The sequence below is a fragment of the Rana temporaria genome, chromosome 5, assembly GCF_905171775.1.
Source record: "Rana temporaria chromosome 5, aRanTem1.1, whole genome shotgun sequence".
Taxonomy (NCBI): Eukaryota; Metazoa; Chordata; class Amphibia; order Anura; family Ranidae; genus Rana; species Rana temporaria.
In genome coordinates this window covers 78,651,024-78,674,140 of record NC_053493.1, presented here as the reverse complement: position 1 = coordinate 78,674,140, position 23,117 = coordinate 78,651,024, and the positions used below count along the sequence as shown (strand labels likewise).

Sequence of the window (23,117 nt, the reverse complement as noted above, 5' to 3'; positions counted from 1 at the left end):
CACAATGCTCTAGCAAAGCGAGGTTACGTTCACCACGTTTTTCCATTGAAGCTCGCTTCATAACTAGCTTCTGGGCATGTGCGGGTGTAAAAACGTTGTTTTAAACTTCGTTTTTTGCTAAACACGGTCAATTTCTGTGAAGTAAAAAACGACATTTGAAAAACGACACATAAAATTGAAGCATGCTTCAATTTTTTTTTGTCGTTTTTCACAAGACATAAAACAACGTTTTCCCCCACACACGGTCATTTAAAGTGACGTTTTTAAAAACGTCGTTTTTTTTCAATCACGTAAAGTGATGATGTGTACGCGGCATCATGCTTCTCTTTCATCGTAGTGGGAACAGTACCTATACTCCACTATAGAACAGTGCCTATACTCCATTGTAAAACAATACCCAATTTTAACTGTGTGCTTATCCATTTTGTTAGGAATTCAGCTTTAACCTTCGATCTTATGCCAACACTTAAACTTTAAAATTAACTCAATGCTTAAAGCAATATTAAAGGGGTTGCAAAGGATTCCCCCCCCCCCCCCCCCCTAAATAGCTTCTTTTACCTTAGTGCAGTCCTTCACTTACCTCATCCTTCCATTTTGCTTTTAAATGTCCTTATTTCTTCTGAGAAATGCTCACTTCCTGTTCTTCTGTCTGTAACTACAGTAATGCAAGGCTTTCTCCCTGGTGTGGAGAAAGCCTCTTGAGGGGGCGAGCAGGAGTGTCAGGACGACCACTAACACACAGCTCCTTTCTCTATCTGCAAAGTAGAGAGCGCCCTGACACTCCTGCTCGCCCCCTCCCCCCTCAAGAGGCTTTCTCCACACCAGGGAGAAAGCCTTGCATTACTGCATGTAGTTACAGACAGAAGAACAGGAAGTGAAGATTTCTCAGAAGAAATAAGGAGATTTAAAAGCAAAATTGAAGGATGAGGTAAGTGAAGGAGGACTGCACTAAGAAACGAAGCTTTTTAGGAAAAAAATGTTTTCCTTTACAACCCCTTTAAACCCAAAAGCAAACCTTTATTACACTGCAGCTTACCACCTATTCAGATGTGATGTCAGAATTTGTTTTGTTTTTCTTAGGCTTGCTTTCTTTCTATTTTCACCTAGTGATCCAGCCAGTAAGTCTATTGCTTTTCAAAAGAACAAGCTCTCCAGTGGAATGCATTAGTTAGAGATACACGGATCAGCTTTTACTTATTTATGCAACACCTTTATTTCAAAAGGAAAACGTATATTTTTGTTGCTGTACAGTATTATATATAGTAGTGTTAGGTGGAGTATTCAATTTGCTAGTACATTTAAAACTGCTAGTACATCTAACACCCCCCCTACCCTAGACTGAAAAATGCTGCTATCCAAAAGGTGCCTCCTGTGTTCGTTCATCCAGTGGCGGTACTCTAATACAGGTGGTCGGTTACTGGCAAGATCACCAAGTGAAAACAGGGGGAAAGTCTAAAGAAAGAAAACGTGTGCAGCCACCACATCTAATGATTGGTAAGCTACAATACAAACATTTTTGGTTTTGGGTTTAATACTGCTTTAAATGGCAACGATAAGTTGACAAATATTTCCCTTAACCGAGAAGCCTGAAACACAAAAATATCTGACAGATGGTAGTCCATGCAAAGTCACAAATGTATGGAAGTTACTCATTTTGAAATGGGAAATTCCAGAGATCTCCAAAATTTCCTAAAAATGTGCACACATTACTATACAAATATTATTTACACACAGCTCTGGGGTTGCTTGGATAAAAGGCCAGAAAGCTCACATTTTGTTTGATTAAACCTTAATAACTACATTTTAGGTGAACCTTTACTTTGCATAAAGAATGCACAGAGGGTCCATGTAGCATATGCTGCAAATCCACTTTTACCATTTTGTATAGATGCTGATTAGTAGACGCTTCCACTGTGATCGTTACTTTATTCTTCTCTGCCAACCCCAATTATTGGCATATGAGGTTTTAGATCTACTTACCACATATGGGGCTCTTTCTTGCGAGCTGGCTTTCCTCCAGAGTTTTGCAATTTGCTTCACTCGTGTAGACCAATCTAGACACAAGGAAAAATTAGTCATAACTAAATTGTGGGCAATAACGGACTATATATAATAATAATAATAATAATAATAATAAGCAGCCTTGTGATCTAAGTGTCTACAGCAAGATTGTTCCAGCTGTCCACAGAAATCACAGGAAAATAGGACAGCTTTTCCTTCAGGCTCTTTTGCTTGAGAAATTAAGGCCAGCCATAGATGGTTTAGCAGGCACCAGCCAAGATATGAACCCTGTATGGGCAGGCTGATGGTACCAAGTTGATCGATCAATCGACATGGGCACATCCAGCCTGCTGGATTTTAATTGCGATTATCGCTAGCGGCTGTGCTATAGCCGCTAGCAATGATCACTGTCTTCTCCCAGGGGGGGCGGCTTCCCCTACAGGGAGAAGACAATATCTGGGAAGGAGGTATTCCTCTGTCAGCACTGTTTGTGTTGATGGGGAAAACATGCAAATTTCTTTCCTGCAACCAAATTTGAACTGTATCACCTTCGATCATTGCAATACTTTGTCACACCATATTTGTGCAGCGGTCCTACAAGCGCACTTTTTTTGGAAAAAAAATCACTTTTTTGAATTAAAAAAATAAGACCGCAATAAATTTGGCCCAATTTTATATATTGTGAAAGATAATGTTACGCCGAGTAAAATGGTACCCAACATGTCACGCTTACAAATTGTCCCCGCTCGTGGCATGGCGTCAAACTTTTACCCTTAAAAATCTCGATAGGCGACGTATAAAAAATTTTATAGGTTGCATTTTTTGAGTTACAGAGTAGGTCTAGGGCTATAATTGTTGCTCTCGCTCCAACGATCGCGGCGATACCTCACTTGTGTCGTTTGAACACCGTTTTCATATGCGGGCGCTACTCGCGTATGCGTTCGCTTCTGCGCACGACCTCGTCGGGACGGAGCGCTTTAAACATCCCTTGTAATAGAAAAAAGCATGACAGGTCCTCTTAAATATGAGATCTGGGGTCAAAAAGACCTCAGATCTCATATTTAGACTAAAATGCAAAAAAAAAAAAAAAAAATTGAAACTGTCATTTTTTCAAATGACAAAAAAATAAATAAAAAATGTTTCTTTAAGAGGCTGGGCGGGACTGATGTTTTGACGTCACTTCCGCCCAGCAGAGCTATGGGGACGGGCGAAGGAGATTTTTCCTTCAGTCTCGTCCCCAGTCAGCAGCCGAACGCACCCGATCTCCTCTGCCGCTACCGACAGCTCCGGTCCCGCCACCGATTTCGCGGCGAATCCGCCGCGGAGACCGCCGTTATCGTTAACAGAACCGCTGACACTAAAGATGGATACCTCGGTTGTGGCAGCAGCTGCTGCCGTTACCGAGATATCCATCTTTAAAGTTAGGCCGTATAAAGACGTTCAGCGGTTTGGAAGTGGTTAAAGTTTATTTCAAGTTGTCTTACCTGGAAACTCCTCCTTTAAGTGTGGGAAATTAACATTGGTATATAAAACAGGGGCCACAGTTGCCATCTCTCCAAGAGCTTCTTCCTTCTCCCATTTCTGTGTACTCCTTTGGGCACTGGACATGGTGTCTCCCTCTGGCTCCATAACTGGCGCCGGTGCTGGCCACACATTTGTGGGGTCGTTTACTAGGCCATGGTATGACGCGTTCTTATCCCTGTTTACATATAAATGGTTATTAGTAGTATTTATATGGTGCCAACATCTTCCAAATTGTTGAAAAAAAAAAAAAGAGGTCCAACAAGAGCTGTAACAATGATATTAAAATAAACATTCATACATAAAATACTGGCAACACTGCACAAAATTAAGATACATTTTAACAGAAAAAGAGAGAAAGACCGTATTCTACACTTCACTGCTTCTTTCAAGAATGACATAGAAATTAAGTTTTTGTAAAGAGAGTACCTGTTGTCTGAAAATGACGGTTGTGTTAAGGGAGGGAAAGGGCCGAGTCCACGTCCAGGGCCAAGAGGATTGTGTGATAAGTGAGGATTGGGTGGCAACAAGCCATTCACAATCGGCATTCTTGGAAAAAGACCATCACCTTAAAAAGTTAAAACAAGACACGGTTTATTTCTGCTAAACAAGAACTTCAACATGAATATATTACATATGCATATTAATTGTAGCAGATCAAACTACTGATAGGCAGAAGCTAGTGCACTTGGCCAAGGTTAGGAATTCAACAGAAAGGAAACTTGTAATCAGATGATATGAAGCAAACAGCCATCATAAATGTCTGCTGCGTAAACCAATAGCCGATCAGCACGCATTGGCCACGAGTGCTGACCAATGTGCTCTGGCATGGGGTGGTCAGTCGCCCTGTTAGAACAGAACAGCTCAGTGGGGAGTTTAATGTATAAACATTGTATAATTAGAATAGTGATCTCCTTACAAGCTCAGTTTTTTTTCGTTCAGCCCGCTGGGTGAACCACAAAATACTATCTGTGTGTACCAGGCTTAAGGAACACATTGTATGAACTTCTGCAGGCTCTAATTCAAAGCCATTCATAAGAAAAGGATATGTACAACAATAAAGATTTGGGCATCAGCCACATAAGATAAGGCCAGAATTAAAATGAGACGGCCCAAGTTTTCAAATGCATGCTCATGTTTGATCTGCATGGCCATTTCCTCTGTACTTACTAAATATGTAGTACACATAATGGGGAAACAAACGTGAAACCACTACCCATATGGACTAAAAGCATACCTATTTTGATTTCCAGATGACTGGTCATCACCCCCAAGAATTCTACTTTATTTGTTGATCATCTTTTGCTTAAATAAACTACTTATATATTACTATAACAAGCCAAATGAGTAGATCTGACAAAAAAATACATGGACTGCCATTGGTGAACTCAATTGGGTAATACTAGTTGTTGGGACATCATGTTGGACCTATAGCATTTACAATTTCTAATTTGCTGACCCAGAAATCAGGCAATACATAAAGTCAGTCCTATTGACCTGCATAGTCGTTCCAGGTCAGAGGCTCAAGGTATGGAGCTTGAGGAATAGAATGTCAGCCAAACAAATAGCACTCTCAGGTATGGCAGACTACATGTTTTTACAATGTCAACTTTTACTGCAAATAAACAAGTCAGAATGATATAATATCTAAATTATTACATCTATAAAGAAGAGTTGCTCATGAGAGAAAATGCTATTCAGAATGGTAAGTACAGGTTTCAGTGGGTAGGTTCTTATATTTTTTGGATAATCTAATAGTGGGTAGTTTTAGTTCTACTTTAAGTGACCCCAATATACAAATGTATTCCTAAGGCCTCATGCACACTGGATGTTTCTCTCTCTCCTAGATGCCTTTCTTCCTGGCAGAGGCATTTTGGCAGAAAAATCGCTTGACGCTAGTAAACATGTTTAACACATTTAGGTGAGTCAATCATTTGGTCGCTAAATGCAGAAACCATTAACAAGTGTTTAGATGTGTCAAGCTTCTTTTTCTGCCCCTAAACTCCTCTAGAAGCCTATGTGTGAATGGACACATAGGCTACATGCAAGGGTGTTTAAAAGCAGGGGGAAAAAAAACGCCAGACGCCCCTAAGAGTAGCTGAAAAAAAAGTCTGGTGTGCATAAGGACTAATACTTTTTCACTGTGTTTAAATGTTTTCTAAACCACTTTTTTTTTTCAAAGGCTACAGACATTTTCTCAGATATACGATTATTTGTGAAAACTCCAAGCTGTCAAATATAAGTGCTACTAGATATGTTATACAGTAGTCAGCATAAATGAGTACACCCCTTTTGAAAGGTAATATTTTAATCAACATCTCAATGAACACGAGAACAACTTTTGACAAAACTGAGTTTTAGGGCCATTTCACACGGGGCGGATCACCTGTGAACCTCCGCTTGCTCAGCGGGGATTGCTCCGTTGTATTCCCCGCTGAGCCGGCGGATGACAGGGCGGTCCCCGCACACTGTGCAGGGACCGCCCTGTTTTTTCTCCACTCTCCTCTATGGGGGGGATTGGAATGACCACGGACCGTCTGTACGTGTTCATCCGATCCACAGACGGATCGAAAAATAGGTTTTTTCTTCCGTCTGCAGAATCGGAGGAATGCAGAAGCGGGCGAGATCGTGTGTTCATCCGCTGACACCCGCGATCTCATAGGGACCAAAGTATGTCCCTTTTTCATCCATACACGGATGGATGAAAAAGCGGACATACGATCCGCCCGTGTGAAAGGGCCCTTATAGAACATTTGTTTAGCTCATAACATTAAAGTAGGCTTAATAATATAACTTATATTACAAAATTGGCCTGGACATCTGTACGATGATGCAGTTCCATCTTTGTTACATTTTTGTATCACGTTTGCTACAGAACTCTGACTGAGAAGTAAAGCTTTGCTGATCTTCTTGTAGCCTTCACCTTTTTTGTGCATAGAAATTATTTTCTTTCTCAGGCCTTGTGACATTTCTCTTCCATGTGGTGACATTTCTGACAGCATGAAATGGCAAGGGGTTTTCTTTGTACCCCCCTTTCATAACCAACTGTCTGCTGGACACCTGTTTAATGGAATAATGACTCACCTGTAGCTTAATTCTTGTTAATTAGGATTTTGATGTCTAAAATTTAGCTTTGTTCCTAAGACTTTCATTGGGGTGTATTCATTTTTGCAAATTAGTCTTGAATGAATTTGTCAGGAAAAATACTTTGTGTGTGCAAATTAACAAAACTTGGTTGCGATTAATGGCATTTGGGGGAGTATTTTATAGTATATTTTCCCATAGAAAATGTTGATTCTGAAAGGAAAGCAAAGATTTTCTGTTGGGGCGTACTCATTTATGCTTAGCACTGTATATGGACAAGCCACTTTAGGAAAGGTATATTTGTAATGACTGCAACAGTTGTGAAGTACTAGTACTAGGGATTTCAATGGACACATCTCATTAGCAACCGCTGAGAAATACAAGAAGTCACCAGCACTTGTCAACCTGCCAACTGCCATGTAAAATGGAAAACGACATTTTTAGGTGGAATTGGCTTTTATGGAAAGTGATTGGGTGGCTGATGACTGCGCAATGGATGCTGATTTATAAAATCAAGAAAAAAAAAAAAAGTGACAGCACAATTCTGGTTACCAAAAGCAGCTATTTTCCACCCACATGTGAAAAATTGGACTTCAGTGCTGAATATAAAATCCATTTACTGTAATGCACTGAGGGACACGTCTTAAAATAACAAACAATAGCAGCCGGCACAACAAAAGATCAATCTGTGAAACGAATAAAGTGAAAATGGTATAGTGCAGCGCTAAAACTAGTGATTGAAAAGAGTAGGGCTCCTGCTGTTCAGACAAAAGCCGATAGCGGAGATTCACTAAAGTACAAAAAAAACAAAACATATAGAAAATGAATCTAATATTGACACTCAATGTGACTGATACGTGCTAAACAATAACACATTTACATGAAACAAAGGTGCATGTGCATAATTATATAGTCCATAGGCTTATCAGACACGTTGAACCCAACTAGGCATACGCCCAATGAGTTGACAGAGCTTTTGGTGTAGCACACCCAGGGGAGAGAAGTATGTCAGCATACACAGCTTTCAATGTGGACATATGAAGCGGAGATCCGTCACACTATTGTCGCCAATAGGTCTCAACCAAGGTTGTAGTGACCAAAACTCAAAGGCAATTCATCCAAATAGTACATTGTTAAAAGGAGAGAGAGAATAGGCCACATAGTGCGATACCATTTAGACAAAAAATATATTTATTGTATAAGTAAAAATGGACACTCACAATTGAGGTGGTGTTAAAAGCATGTAGATAAAATCAAATAATCGCACTGGCTTCAGCAGAGCCCGCCCCGACGTGTTTCATCCTAATAAGGCATCATCTGGATGGTATCACACTATGTGGCCTATTCTCTCTCCTTTAATCAATGTACTATTTGGATCAATTGCCTTTGAGTTTTGGTCACTACACCCTTGGTTGACACCTATTGGTGACAATAGTGTGACAGAAATCCGCTTCATATGTCCACATTGCAAGCTGTGTATGTTGACATACTTCTCTCCCCTGGGTGTGCTACACCAAAAGCTCTGTTGACTCATTGGGCGTATGCCTAGTTGGTTGAGCTGGAAAGAATGCCTAGTTGGATTCAACGTGTCTGGTAAGCCTCTTTCTATTGGTCACTTTGGAAAGTCACCTTATCCACTGGAATCACTTTATGGACTATATAATTAGGCACACGCACCTTTGTTTCATGTAAATGTGTTATTGTTTATCACGTGTCACATTGGAGTGTCATTATTAGATTCATTTTCTATGTGTTTTTTTTTGCACTTTAGTGAATCTCCGCAATCAGCTTTTTTTCTGAACAGCAGGGGCCCTACGCTTTTCAATCACTAGATTTAGCGATGTACTATAGCATTTTTACACAGGAATTTGTTGAACTAACATCTACAGGAGGACTGGATACTGCCTCTACTTTGTGGCAAAGCAGTACCAAGGGCATGAGCATAAACACAGAGGTATGTGACCTGTGTCCATCCCCCAAAGTATTAATTTTATAGTGAATAAAATAAAAAAATATCAAATTTTCTTTTCACCCTCTCTCTTTGAGGGACACAGGAAGACTGTTGGGAAATCCAACAGCATTGCAACTGAGTGGGCACAACCTCCCACATGCCCAACGAAAAAGAATTAGGGAAAGCCAGCAGCCCAAGGACCATTTTAGAAACCAACTCTTGAATTCAAGACCTGTTGATAACCTAATATTCAAATCCAGGGAGAGAAGGATTACTGTCAGGGGGGTGGGATAACCTCCATGCGATAGGTATGATAAATACCCATAAAGGGAAGAAAGGGCCCATCTGATGTGGTCAACAAGGAATGGTGTCAAAATGGACAGAAATTGAATGGATTGCTTAGATATGCCATTTTATTACAAAAGGCTCAGGAACATGCCCCACAGAATCAAAACAAATGAGGCAGTAGGCTGTGAGGGTGCACCTCCAAAAGGGTAGGCAAGGGAAGAGAGATACAGTATAATCTTTTACCAAGCAGGCAGTTCAAAATAGTATGCGAGAAACACCCCTGGAGAAACCACAGAGGAACTGCTGAATAGAAAGTCTGCCTGTTTTGGCTATCTAGCCATAGATCCAAGAATGCTCATGAACTCCAAGATCCAAAAGAGCACCAGCTTTGATAGAGTAAGTAACAGGAGACTTATTTGTACAACCCGATTAGGGAAGAAGCCTGAGGTCATTCTTCCATAGGCTCTGTATCCGTCAAAGAAAGAAGAACACTAGTTTGTCGGGTCCCCCAAGCCTTTGAGAATTCCTGCTGCAGGAGACTTGTGTGTTCTGCCTGCCGACCATCCAGAAAGACAGGGTGTGCGCCTCTAATGAGCTTGGCCCACTAATCGGAGGCTACCAGTGCGCAAGACAATGCTCAAAATATTGTCCAGTGCAGAGACCAGACTACTTTACTCCCAACCATTCCGCATAATGAAGACACAGTAGTTTCTCAATGTGTCCCAATGAAAACTACTCAGTAGTATTTGCCAATGGCTTTTAGTCCTGAGGGCAGTTTTAAAGTCAGATTCTAGGGCCACCTACTGAGAAAATGGATAAAGGAAATGGCTCAGCCAAGTCCCCCTGGCGTTATTTATTTATTAAAATTCTTAAAAGTACAAAAAAAGTACAAAACGCAGTCAGTTACCCGTAGGCCTCGATGCGCCGAGAACAACAATACAGCAACAACCAAAAAAAAAAAAACACACACAGGCAGCGGAACAGATCAAATTTAAAATAGTTAGCAGATCAAAGAACTATAAAAACCTATGTAATTCCATAGGCTAGACTGAAAAGCTCAGTTTTTAAAAGCTTCCTGAACTTAAAAAGATCATTCTCAAGCCTTAATTTTAGAGGCAGGGAGTTCCAAAACTGTGCTCCCTGGACCGCACTTGTCCTCCCTCCGCATTTTTTCTTACGAAATTTAGGAATCACCAAAGTTTCCAAATTAGTCGACCTTAAGGTACGGTTGGGCACATACTTGGTGAATTTTTCCTGCAGGTACAATCTACAATGGAATTGAAAAATGCTGCATCCAGAGTCGATCCAGAGATACAAGCGACACTAAAAGGATAGGCAAGTCAGAAGTTCTTTAAAGGGATATCAACATCAGAGTACTTAAAGTGGAAGTAAACCCTTGAATTTGATAGTTACAAAAACAGTTAACAATCCCGGCATGCCGGAAATGCTAGCTGTCACATTTGTTTGTGCTCTCAACCAAACCATCCAATGGCTGGTTTCATAACAGGTCACATGTATAGCATCATGGCAGTAACAGATTAAACAGAGGTCAAGATGGCCGCTTCCTTGGCTGAAAACGATAGGAGGGTTTACTTCCACTTTAAGCCAGAGTGCTTAATTACTGAAGGAAGGGTCTAACTCCAGCAGTGGAGAGATTCCAAAGTTGGCTGAGAAAATGCTGATCGGCTTCAGACTGAAGGACCTTTACTGGATGCCAAAGGCTGTAAAACCGCTTTTTACACAGAAAGCACTCCACAAAAAAACAACCAGTGTGCAAACATACTGAAAATTGCTAAAAAGCAGAGCCTAGTGCTGTGGATATGCTGATCCACATAGCTGATATGAAAATACCAGCTTAAGTGGTGTAGGAATTGTGATTTAAATTACTGAGAAAACGATATCAGCAAAGTAAAAAAATATATATATATTTTTGATTGAAAGCTAGACTTTTCAACAGAAAAAAAAAGGCTTTCTACCCCCCTAGGACACTAGCCCAAAATTGAGGCTGGGAGTAAGAAGGGCTATCCTAGCCCACATTTTTTTTTGTTTGTCATTGTCTATTCCTCGCATAGATGGCTATATCACTCAACATTCTATAAATTCAGGTGCCTCCTCAATGAATGAGAAAGACAATAATGCATGTCATAGGCCAGTGTTGCAAAGATTTACAATAGTCTCAACATTCATAGAGACATCCTGTACAGTAAATAGGAATATGAAGGTTTTTTGTGCCGTTTTTTTATGCTTTATATACTTATCAATACTATAAATCTGACTATAAGTATAACAGCATATGGTTGTGACACAACCCACTATAGCCTTCATTTGCACAGATCTATTTCATTGGCAATCTTTCCCAGTAGGTTGATACAGCTTACGCTGACCATACACTATGTAATCTGACTGTACAATAGTCTTCTTACCTACCATCAATTATGTAATGCAAGCCTCCCTGATTTGGTTAGGTTTGATTAGGTGTTCTGTGAATCACACAGATTTCAGATTGGGAGCAGCAATTGTGTCTTTGCAACCGCTGTGTTCCAATTGACATAAATAGGATTGTGTGCATGGGGATGGACAGAACACCTGTACGGGTAAATACAGCCCTCAGCGGGAGTATGTCTTGGTACTCCTTTGTGAACAAGGGCTAAGACACAAAATGCGGCAGTATGCACTGGCTACAAGTGTTTTCACGTTAGATTGCGACATAATCTCTTTTTGCATAGCAGTATTATAACTTTTTCTACTAAGAAAAGACACAGACACAATCTTTTGGACGCCTCTCTAAAACTAGTTTCATACTGTTACTGCTTTCAAATGACACTAGCATTGTGTACACCAGAAACGAGATTGACGAAATTAGACTCTTCTACATTGTGCAACTTTTAATCCTAACAAGGCCATAGGGCCTTAAATGGCATGGGGTGATTTTAATGTCTGCCTTTACCTCTCACAGTTTAGGCACTAAAAGAAATAAATAAAGTAAGTTTTCTATTGAACAGCATACAAGTTCACCAGGAAACTGTTACATAAACAGTTCCAAACATTAAAGCTAGGATGTGGTTTCAGGATTTACCTTAAAGCGTATGCACCAAGCACGCGTCTCTGGAAAAGTACTGTATATGGTTTATTAATTTTACTTAATATGTTTAGCACTGAACATATATATTTTAAGAATAGGTTCTACTTTTTGCCTTTAAAGGAAACCTGTGGGTGGTTCTTACTTCCCAAAGTGGCTGCCAATTCATAAAAAAGCAGGTGCCAGCTCGCATCAACCATCTTCACTGCGTCTTAGAATGCCAAAGACTAGGAATGAAAATAGCTAACCCAGTTACCTGACTGTACTTCTTGCCTGCCTCTTTCCCTCTTCAGATGCTCTAATGATGGCATCCAGGAGGTGCCTGATCTAACAAACACAAGCTGCTCAAGGTATATGTAAAAGATTCCATATAGTAATTACCAAATAAAGCCTGCACATGGCAAGCTCCAAGCAGAGACAGCACCTAAGTTTCAGGTTCACAAACCAGATGCTGTTTTGAAATGAACCTAAAGGGCTAGGGAGGTTAGATTACACATGCTGCAGAGTGCCTCATATAAGCGGGACACGTCCCTCCCCCCCAGAAGTATTAGGACAGAGACCTGTCTACTGATTTGCACAGGTTTAGCAAGTGTTATGGAGGTGCCATATATTTTTAAAAGAAAGCTTTTTTAGAAAGAATAAAAAAAATATTAAAATTGACCATGAACCTCTAATGCTTTCCTAGCCCCAGCTGCTGGTAAAACATGTTGCCAAGGCAACCAAAAAATAAAGTAATGAGAGTGGGCAACGTATGTGAATCTAGATTTTGGGAAACATCTTTACCAAGCCTTTAAAGTAGAACAAAGGCTGGAACCAGGACTCAAACTTACCCTGGTTTTGCAAAGGCAAGAGCTGTGTATGTGGAGGATGAGGATGAGCTGAAGGTGGTGGCGGTTGTGGCAAAGATGGCGGATGGGTGGCTACAGGACTCAGCACAGCAGTAAATAAATCTTCAACCTCTTTTCCTTCAAGTTCTGCAAACCCAACAGAAAGAGCAGCAACCATATATTTAAAAGATATATTCCAATGAAAAGTATCTGGAGCGACGTTAATGTGTAAACCTAGGATTGGTCATATTTACCTGGAATTTTATACAGTTTTCCCAAAATTGCACCTGATGGAGGGGAAGAAAAAAAATCAGTTGGTAAACACTACAACTGGGAAATTCTAAACAAGCAAATGTAATAAGTGAAAACGCCAGGGGCAAAAAATGGAGAAATATCATCTTGGCTGCTACACACGAGTACTTTAATATATACAGTGGGTATATAAGAATCGCCCCTAATGAAAATAATCACATTTTGCTGTTTGTCAGTCTGAAAAGACGACAACCTTATGTTTTATCCAGCTGTATTTATTCAACTTATTCATAACACCAACAAGTCAGAAAAATTTAAATCAAAAACAGAATTACCGAGTTGGAAATAGGATCAGCCCCTTGTGTCAGTATTTTGTTAAATCACCTTTTGCTTTAAATACAGCCTTTAGTCTGTTCGGATATGTGGCTACTAACTTTGCAATACTGCTCAACTTTGGTTACATTTTATGGTGATTGTTTGTAGATTGCATTCTTTCCACAGATTTTTAATGGGGTTTAAGTCGGGGCTCTGACTAGGCCATGGAAGGACATTCAACTTTTTCTCCTTCAACCACTGTGTGGTCATTTTTGCTGTGTACTTTGGGTCATCGTCAATGTTTGAAACCTTCCTCCCATTGATAACTTTCTGGCAGAGGGCAGCAGATTTTCCTCAAGAATGCAAAGGTATTTTGCCCCATCAATTTTCCATCTATCCTGACAATTGCTCCAGTCTCTGCTGCAGAACCCCCCCCCCCCCCAATAACAGGACATTACCACCTCCATGCTTTACTGTAGGAATGTGCAAAAAGAAAAACTGCTCTGTATCCTAATCTCTAAATACAGCTGTAGCTCAAAGTGAGATATACACAAACATAGTAAAATAGGAGCTGTGCTCTAACATAGAACACAATAAAAAATATCACTTATGAAGTAAATATCAACTAGTCCCATATGTGATCCATGTGACAAACAAAACAGGTGAGTCCTCCAGGTTATGAATAAAAAAACAGACATCCTCCAAGGTAGAAGGAAGGTGAATAAGCCAAAACACAGTGCTGTAACTTCATCCGGTGACTGTACTTGGTATTAAAGAGTTCTGGCCAAAATATGCGCCAAGATAAAAATACCCCTAGAATACTCATGTCTCGTGCAACCTAACAAAAGGTATGCTGTAAACTATGCCCTGTTTCCTATTTGTGCAGCATCGTTTTCTTACTATCTGAAGTTCATGCACAGCGCGGCCATCTCCAGTGTGGGCATCTGAAACCACAGTGCCCTTCTTCCTGGATTCCGTGCATGCTAGCCACCCAGCATGCACCTGCTGATCCCACGCATGTGCAGTGTGGTGCAATCTTGGTCAGCTTGCCATGCCACACTGACAAAGATATTCCATAGACACCAATGTTAAATGATACTGGAGCTGTGCCATGCCAAGCTGACCAAGAATTTCCAGACACCAATGTTAAATAATACAGGAGCAGTGCCACGCCAAGCTGTCCAAGATATCCCAGGAGCCAATGCAAAACCGGAACTGACGTACAACGCCTTGACGCCGAGGGAGTGAAATTAGATATAGGCATAAATCAGGCAAGTGAACAGAAAATAAATAAATTGCCAATTTATTTTAAGGATGCACATTAGTACTACACTTTAACTGACAATAGTGAATCCACCACCACGAAGAGTGCACGCTTACCAGCTGCACAAGTTTTAATGCTTGTGGCCAACACCCAGTCAGGGCCTTTTCCTCCAAGAGCCACAAAGAAAGGCAAATCGAACCACAGACAGCCACCATACACCACTATCAGACTGATGATCTTGTAGATGGTCAGAGACCACAGCAATCCAAATTCTCACTCTGAAATGATGATCAAACTGGCCCAAAGGAACCAGCTGGCTACGATACAAACTCCCATCCTATTGGGACGTTAGCAGCGCGGTGACGTCAGCACGTTGCTCCTTCCAACCCGTTTCGTCACAAGTCTGGCACCCCAGGACGTTGTGACGAAACGCGTTAACGTCCTGATAGGATGGGCGTTTGTATCGTAGCCAACCGGCTTATGTTCTACACTGGTAACATTTTACCCACATCTATTCTAAGATACTGTTTTTGTGAAATAATAAATAAAAATTCTGATGTTATATCTTTCAATTGGATGTTATAGGTTGCACTGAGTAAATACAGCTGGATAAAGCAAAAACGGTGTCCATCTTCATTTCAGGCTGCAAAGCAATAAACACTGATATAAGCAAGTGCACCCTTTTAAAATTACAATTCAGATTGTTTAGAGATCATTACAAGGCTCATTGTGTGGCATGGCTGTCTAGAGACAGGCGCTGAGGTAACCCCAGTTTTCTCCAACTAAAGGCAAATGCGAGTATTAGATTTAGTTATTCCCTTCTGGTTGTAATACTTGGCTTCATGTCATGGCTTCACGAACGTATTTAACAATAAAATGCACATGTTCTGACAAATGTTAAGGCTCAAATTTTTTTTTACTTTAGGATATATTTAGCAAAATTAAATATGTCAGAGCCTGTTGGGTAGATTAAATCTCAATTCCAGTCCCTCTGTGACATCAGTACAAGAAATGAGGGAAGCAGTTGTCACTGAGCCAGGAGATGACAGTTAACCTGACAACGTTTTTTTGCAGCCTGTGTCCACATTGTAGAGAATTCTTATAATTTCTAGTCTCCAAAGGAAAAAACGAGAAAACAAAAATTGCCCCAATGGGGACACAGACTGCAATAAACCTGACATGGCTTCTTAAGTCCAATTGAGTGATTAATAAAACAAGAAACAGCATAAGCAAGGTTTACCATCTGTAACCATTTTGTCTAGTTCTGGGCTGAGAATCCCATCTAGTTGATCCTCACATAATGGCCGAGAGCTCTGGGGACCACTGGCTTGAGGCATCGATGATGAATCATCCGACATTGTACCTACATCAAGTCCAGCTGCAGGGACAAACAAACAAGCTACCATAAGTATTCACATTAAAAGATGTCTTCCTAATACAGTCCCCGACTCTCTGACAAAGAAACCTTTTAGGGAAATATCTGACCACAATTAGATAAGATACACAACGAAAGATCCACCCAAAGAGTGTTCGTAAATTCTGAATAGTTAAGCCATTTAATTTCTTGTGATGAACAGTTTTCATATGCGGGTGCGACTTACATATGCGTTCGTTTCTGCGCGTGAGCTTGGCGGGACGGGACGCTTAAATAAAAAAAAATGTTCTTATTTTTTTTTTTTTTTTATGGGGATATTTTAAGTGGATCATTCAGTTGGATGGACTTTTTTTGGGTTAATAACAAACATTTTTTTTTATTGCATTTAAGAGTAAATATGAGATCTGAGGTATTTTTGACCCCAGAACTCACATTAAAGGGGCCCTGTCATGCTATTTTTCTATAAAGGAAGTTTACATTTCTTGTAATAGGAATAAATAAATTAATAAAATGTTTTTAAAGTGTCCCATCGAGCTTACGCGCAGAAGTGAACGCATAGGTAAGTCGCGCCCGCATATGAAAACTGTGTTCAAACCACACGTGAGGTATAGCCGCAATCATTAGAGCAAGAGCAATAATTCTAGCACTAGAACTCCAACTCAAAACTGGTAACCTGTAGACATTTTTAAATGTCGCCCATGGAGATTTTTAAAGGTCAAAGTTTATCGCCATTCCAATTTTAAAGCATGACATGTTGGATATCAATTTACTCGGTGTAACATTAACTTATACAATATAAAAAGAAAATTGGGCTAACTTTACTGTCGTCTTATTTTTGAAGTAAAAAAAAATAGTTTTTGCCCAAAAAAATTGCACTTGTAAAAGCGTTGCGTAAATACGGTGCAATGTAAAGTATTGCAACGACCGCCATTTTATTCTCTAGGGCAGTGATGTCAAACATTGGCACTCCAGATGTTTTGGAACTACATTTCCCATGATGCTCCACTACAATGCAGAGTGCATGAGCATCATGGGAAATGTAGTTCCAAAACATCTGGAGTGCCAAGGTTCGCCATCACTGCTCTAGGGTGTCTGAAAAAAATATATAATGTTTGGGGGTTCTAATTAGTTTTCTAGCAAACAAAACAGATTTTAACTTTTAAACAAGTGTCAAAAAGAGGCTCGGCCCTTAAGTGGCTAAATGACAAAGGCTCAGCCATGAAACTCTGTACCCATATGACATTTATATAATATCACACACAGAGCTTTTTTTTGGTGAAATTTAATCACCACTGGGTTTTTTTTTTTTTTTGCTAAATAAATGAAAAGATCAAAAATTTGACAAAAAAATAATAATAAAAATGTGTTTTTCTACATTTTTGTTATAGCAAATAAATAATCTTTCTTCATAAATTTAGGCCAACATTTATTCTGCTACAGTTCTTTTGTGAAAAAAACCCTCAAATCAGTGTATACTATTTAGCCTGTAGTAAAGTTATAGACTTCACAAACTATGGTATATATCTGAAAATGTACCAATCCTAATGTACTCCTAGCCCATCTAATATCTTCAGGCCAAAAAACTGATTGGCCCTCTCTGTATCATGTGATCACTGTGACCAAACAGAGGTCAACACAATTGTACAAAATGAATGGCATGAATCAAATCGATTTCTTATGTACAATTGTCATGTGATCTGCTGTGATTGCCACAACAATTAAATGGTCTCAGCAGTACACTGATCTGTCATCTGCTGTGTTCAGTGGACACAGCGGATGACATATTTCACTGAATCTTAGCTCGTGGGGGGCGCAAACCTGGGAGGATGTCATAGAAGTTAAAGCTAAATTCCAGCGAATACTTTAATATGTTACAGTAACAGTTTTTTCATTTGGAAGAAGGGTTTTACATAAATGAATAAAATCTGAGTACTGCGATCACCCCTGTCAGTTTTAAAGTATTTTACTCAACCCTCTAACTGCCAATTTTAAGGGACTTGTTGGTCTGTTAAAAGAAACCGAAAAATAACAGACTTAATGGTTAGATCACTTGGTGAAAATAGAGAAGAAAAAAGCCTAAAAATTAAAGTCATTAAAACAATTAAACAAATGCAGCCATCAGATCTAAGAATTGGTAAGCTGAAATATATTATATATATATATATATATATGTATTTTTAAAATGTAATATCAATTTCATTTACAAAGCCAGAAGAAAAAAGTTAATCTAGATAAAAAAAAAAAAAAGTCTTCAAATACTTATATCTAAGAAGTGTAGGTAGAAATGTGTCTTAATGCGGTATTAAACCTAAAAGCAAACATTACTGCAGTTTATCAATTCTTATATGCGATGGCTGCAAAACCTTTATCCCAAAACAGAAAAACAGTTTGCTGTAATTGCACTGGTGCTTGGCTTCAATTTGTTAGCGCATTTAAATCTGCTAGTACACTTTCCCAGACTGACAATGCTGCTGTCCAAAAGCACCCCCTGTGCTCATTCATCCAGAGTGGGGGCACGCTAATACAGGGGGTGCATTACTGGCCAGATCACTAGGTAAAAATGTAAAAGACGTATTAGCAAGTTGCAATTCATTGCATTTTTTTGGCTTAGGGTTTAATATCGCTTTAAGGTTCACAGAGAAAGCTTCTTTTGGCCAAATGCTGTCCCCCCTCTACTATATCCAATTACAAGTGCTGGATTAAAAAAAATAAAAATGCACAAACCTTTCCTTCCTAAATAGACAGCAAAGATTTCTATGACCAATGAGAAACACAAAACACTCAAAGGACAAGACACAAAAGCAGTAAAGAGTAATTCATGCATATAGAATGCTAGCAGACAGAGCTACCAGATGTCTAGCAAGAAGGAAGCAGAGTTTCTTTGTCCATCTTACCAAAAGGAGAAGATGAATTCTCAACCTGGAAAGGGCATAAATCAAGACCTACAGAACCCAAAACCAGATAAAAATGGATGATTATAATAAAGAAAATGAGGATGTAACAATAAAGAAAGGGTGGATGAAAATTTGTCAGGCAACATGCTTAAAATGTGTTCAAAGTAAAAACAAACTTAAAAAATAAATAAAATAAAAAAGCAAATAAATATACAAAACATATTGTAAGATAAAAAGCAGCCGAAACCAAACATATTTACTTAGGAATTGGAGTAGTGAGAAGTAAAAAGAACCACTGGGCGAGACAATAATTAATAAAAGACAAAAAGGATGCAGAAAAACGTACCAGTATGAGTTGATGTTTTCGAAAGATCATCAGAAAGAATACCAAAAAGGTCGTCATCTGTGTTCAGAACTTCAGACAAATCTGCTAGAGGATCCTGAGAACAACCTTAGAGAATAACAGAGCAGAAAAGATGTCATAAAACACAATGTTCATAGGAATGCTACAAAAAGTGTAATTTTCATTGGTAGCACAACACGAATCTCATCATTTTCACAGATATATTTTAATTGGCACCTAAGCGCCTATTTTTGTCTCTACATGACCAACTGAGCATCTGCAGAGAAGCAGAAGGCTCGCAGTAGAGGTTAGCGTAATTGTAAAACCAAGAACAAAAATATATTTGGTAGCTTACCAGTCCTTAGATGTGGTGGCGGCTGCAGTCGTTTTCTTTTTTCCCAGCTAAATACATTTTCTGCAAATAAAGAAAAAACAAACGGTTGACCCCGATAGAAATCTATATCATTGTAACTTACTGTATACTGAACTCATATCTCAAACTTTTTCAGCTTTCTTCGGTGAACTACAAAACCCGTTCTCCCTATGTAATGATATGAGAGGAAGGCCTTTGTAGTCCAAATCAGGAAAGCAACCTAAGGTGACAATACTGCTCCATAGACACAGTGTGGTGGAAGAAACTAAGACCGCCACCACATCTAAGAATTTGTAAGCTGCAATTTGTTAAAGTGAAAGCAAAGGCTGATCAACGTGCATTGCCTTCCCCTCCTCATTCCTAGGCTGCACACTGTTTGTAAAAGAAAACATTTTCTTTAAACAGCTTAGAGGGAGTGCCAACAATGGGGTGACATGAGATGGGAAGAAATGGAAGCCAAAGGATGACATTGTGGCTTTGTGAACTCACTGTTGTCGAGCCCCCATGACAAATGGGGGGCAATCAGCTCCAACGCTGGCATATAAAGTAAATAAACGTGTTTGCATCCATCTCTTTTATAAATGGTATGCAGCATAGGCTGGTTGTGGATTTGAGAAGGAGAAAGGCACCAGTGACCACCATCTCCATCCATCTTCATCCGAAGAGTGGATGTGAATGCAGTAGAGAGTTACAAGTATCTGAAAGTGCACATAGATAATAAGCTGGACTGGAACAAGAACACAGAGGTGCTCTAAAGGAAGGGCCAGAGCCGCCTCTATATTTTGAGGTCTTAACATCTGCCGCACGATCCTGAAGATGTTTTATAAATCTGTGGTGGTCAGCGCTCTCCTGTATACAGTGGCATGCTGGGGAAGCAGGCTTAAGGTAGCCGACACCAACAGACTGATTTGCAAGGCCAGTGATATTGTTGCAGATTCTGAGCACAATAAGAATGAACATAGCTGCTTGATCGTTCTTAGCGGCGATGGGAGGGGGTGTCGTCGTGTCCCCCCCCCCCCTTCAATGCTTCTCCGCGCTCTCCTGTGCGATCTAATCGACCGGCACTGGAAGAGAGTCATATAGATTTCCAAGGGACAGATAGTCCGCAGAAATTTCTATGATCCTCGGAGGCCCAGGCGCGACAATATGAAGTAAACAAAGCCGGGATCTCGGCTAGAAAAGCATCAGATCGTCAATTTTATTTGGGATCTGATGGTTTCCAGCCTGGAGAGACATCTCTCCATAAAGAGAACCTGTCACGCACCATTCCTATTACAAGGAGGTTTACATTCCTTGTAATAAAAATAAAAGCGATCAAAAAATGTTTTTGTTAAAGGGAAAGTGTAAAATAAATAAAACAAACAAAAATAAAAGAGTGCACCCATTCCTGCGAGCTCGCACGCAGAAGTGAATGCATACGCAAGTCACGCCCTCATATGTAACTTTACTGTTTTTTATTTATGAAAATGTTTTCCAAAAAAAATCAGGTATGAAAAAATATACCACGCAAGTACTGTGTAACATAAAAAGTTCCAATGACCACGATTATATTCCCTAGGGTGCCTGCTAAAAAAAAAACATATATATATATATATATATATATATGTATGTATATAAAATATGTTTGGGGATTCCTGAGTAATTTTCTAGCAAAACAGCTCACACAACAGTATTGTCAATGTATTCTATGTACAAAAGCTTAACTATGCTAACTCTGTCCACTTTTGAACACTTTCAATAACAAAAAGATTGAACAAGAATAAAATCCATAAAATGGTTTAAAACACCTGAACTATTCATAATATGATTTTGGTGCAAATGCGCTGCCAAGAAGGCTTCCTATTATCTACACTTGATGCAACTGCTGACCCTTACCATTTGTGGCTCTGGAGGGTGTTGCAGCAGAGCTAAGCAGGGGGTCAGATGATGGATCCAGAAAGGTAGAATTAAGGTTGGCTTTGTACGGCAGGTGAGCGGTATCCTCAGACAAATTCTCAACACTCGGCTTGTTTTGTCGACTGGTATCCAAAAGGTTTTTCCCAAAAAAAGCTTCCTGTGAAAAAAATTGACAAAGTATATATAACTAAAACCTTAAATGCTTAGGAGGCATCAAAACAATAACCATCAGGTAAAGACTGCACTTTAGATATGGCAAAAGAAGTTTCGCTTTTCAAATTGAAACATTGAAGCTTGGTTATTACCAAGTGCAATTATCATTTGTAAATAATTGAAATAATCTACGTTATATAATGTACATGGAAAGAAAACAGCACAAGTGTGTATGGGGCAATTCTAAAAAAATGTCAGGTTTAGGATCCATTTGGGGCCACTCGGATATACATTGATAGTAGATACAAACACTAAATGAATAACATTTAGTTTGTGAAAGAACTCCATGGAAAAAAGTTTTTTCTACCATGCAGTGGGGCTGTGCCCACATGCTTCTGTTCCTGGATTCCTCCATCTCCATCCCCAGACTATTCCATCCTTCCTTCCTTTCTTATTCATGGATTCTTCCATCCTTCAGTTCCTACCCCTCCCTCATACCATGGACTCCTCCAAGTCCTGGTCCTGCTATAGGGAGTGCCCTTTTTTTTTTTATAAAATTAAAAAACAAAACAGAGTTCTTCTAAATGCTTGAATTTTTTTTTTTTTTTTTTAGGAAACCATCAGTAATCGCGATGCATCGTGGAATCGAAACGTATCGCATTGTTGAACAGATAATCACAATCGAATTCTGAGACCAGTGAAGATGCGCACCTCTAAGATTTAGATACATTAACAAATTGAAGACAAACGCTAGCTCACACTGCAGGTTTTACAAAAATAAAATCGGATCATTGAAGCATCCCTTGATGCTCTGTAAATGGTTTGTTTCAACACTCTTAACCAATGCATTTGAAGGAAAGTGTGTTCGGTTACTTGCTACTGGCTAGATCACCAGGTTAAAATAAAGGAAAGAAAGTCTTAAAAAAAAAGTAAGCCAATACAGCCATCACATCTAAGAAGTGGTAAGTTGCAATATAAGGTTTGCTTTTGGGTTTAAAACCACTTTAACTTTCCCAGGGTCATTCAGCAAAAAGGTCTTACCTAGAATTTGTACCAACCTGCATTAAGACATATAGGGGCTTATTTACTACAGGCAAATATATTGTGCACTGCAAGTGCAGTTGCTCTAGATCTTAGTAAAGAAGGGGAAATTCTGCTTATTTCTATCATCCAATCATGTGCAAGCAAAAATGCTGTTTTTTTTTTTTCTTTGCACAGTGAAGCTTTACCTCATTTGCTTTTAATAAATCAACCTCATAGCTTGTTTTCAGCCCTGATGAAGGATGTGCACGACTACCAAATTGTATTGGCTTCCAGTGCTTAGATATTTTAATAAAGATCTGCTACTTTGCTTAATGTAAATGTCCAGCATCTTCAGCAACCCGCAAAGTTCTCCTACCTATAGGGCAGCACAGTTGTTGTTTCTTTTGTCCTCACATTTTAGGCTGGGCCGATAAACAAATGCCTGGCAATGGTTTGTGTGTGTGAATGAAAGTTTATG

General features: G+C 39.5%; 1 protein-coding gene across 7 annotated transcripts in view; it reads right to left on the bottom strand.

Moving 5' to 3' along the window:
* The window catches only part of KMT2C (lysine methyltransferase 2C), a 310,800-nt gene that overhangs the window by 79,637 nt on the left and 208,046 nt on the right, over nucleotides 1-23,117 (bottom strand). For 6 of the 7 annotated variants that reach the window (XM_040352734.1, XM_040352731.1, XM_040352736.1 and 3 more), the window contains 10 exons: nucleotides 21,443-21,620; nucleotides 19,550-19,609; nucleotides 19,198-19,302; nucleotides 18,852-18,899; nucleotides 15,823-15,960; nucleotides 13,006-13,038; nucleotides 12,755-12,898; nucleotides 3,952-4,090; nucleotides 3,486-3,700; nucleotides 1,981-2,054 (listed from right to left, as the gene is read on the bottom strand). In XM_040352734.1, the coding sequence (XP_040208668.1) occupies nucleotides 1,981-2,054; nucleotides 3,486-3,700; nucleotides 3,952-4,090; nucleotides 12,755-12,898; nucleotides 13,006-13,038; nucleotides 15,823-15,960; nucleotides 18,852-18,899; nucleotides 19,198-19,302; nucleotides 19,550-19,609; nucleotides 21,443-21,620 (1,134 nt within the window). The remainder of the gene's footprint in view (nucleotides 1-1,980; nucleotides 2,055-3,485; nucleotides 3,701-3,951; nucleotides 4,091-12,754; nucleotides 12,899-13,005; nucleotides 13,039-15,822; nucleotides 15,961-18,851; nucleotides 18,900-19,197; nucleotides 19,303-19,549; nucleotides 19,610-21,442; nucleotides 21,621-23,117) is intronic. The other variant, XM_040352735.1, reaches the window with a different exon arrangement.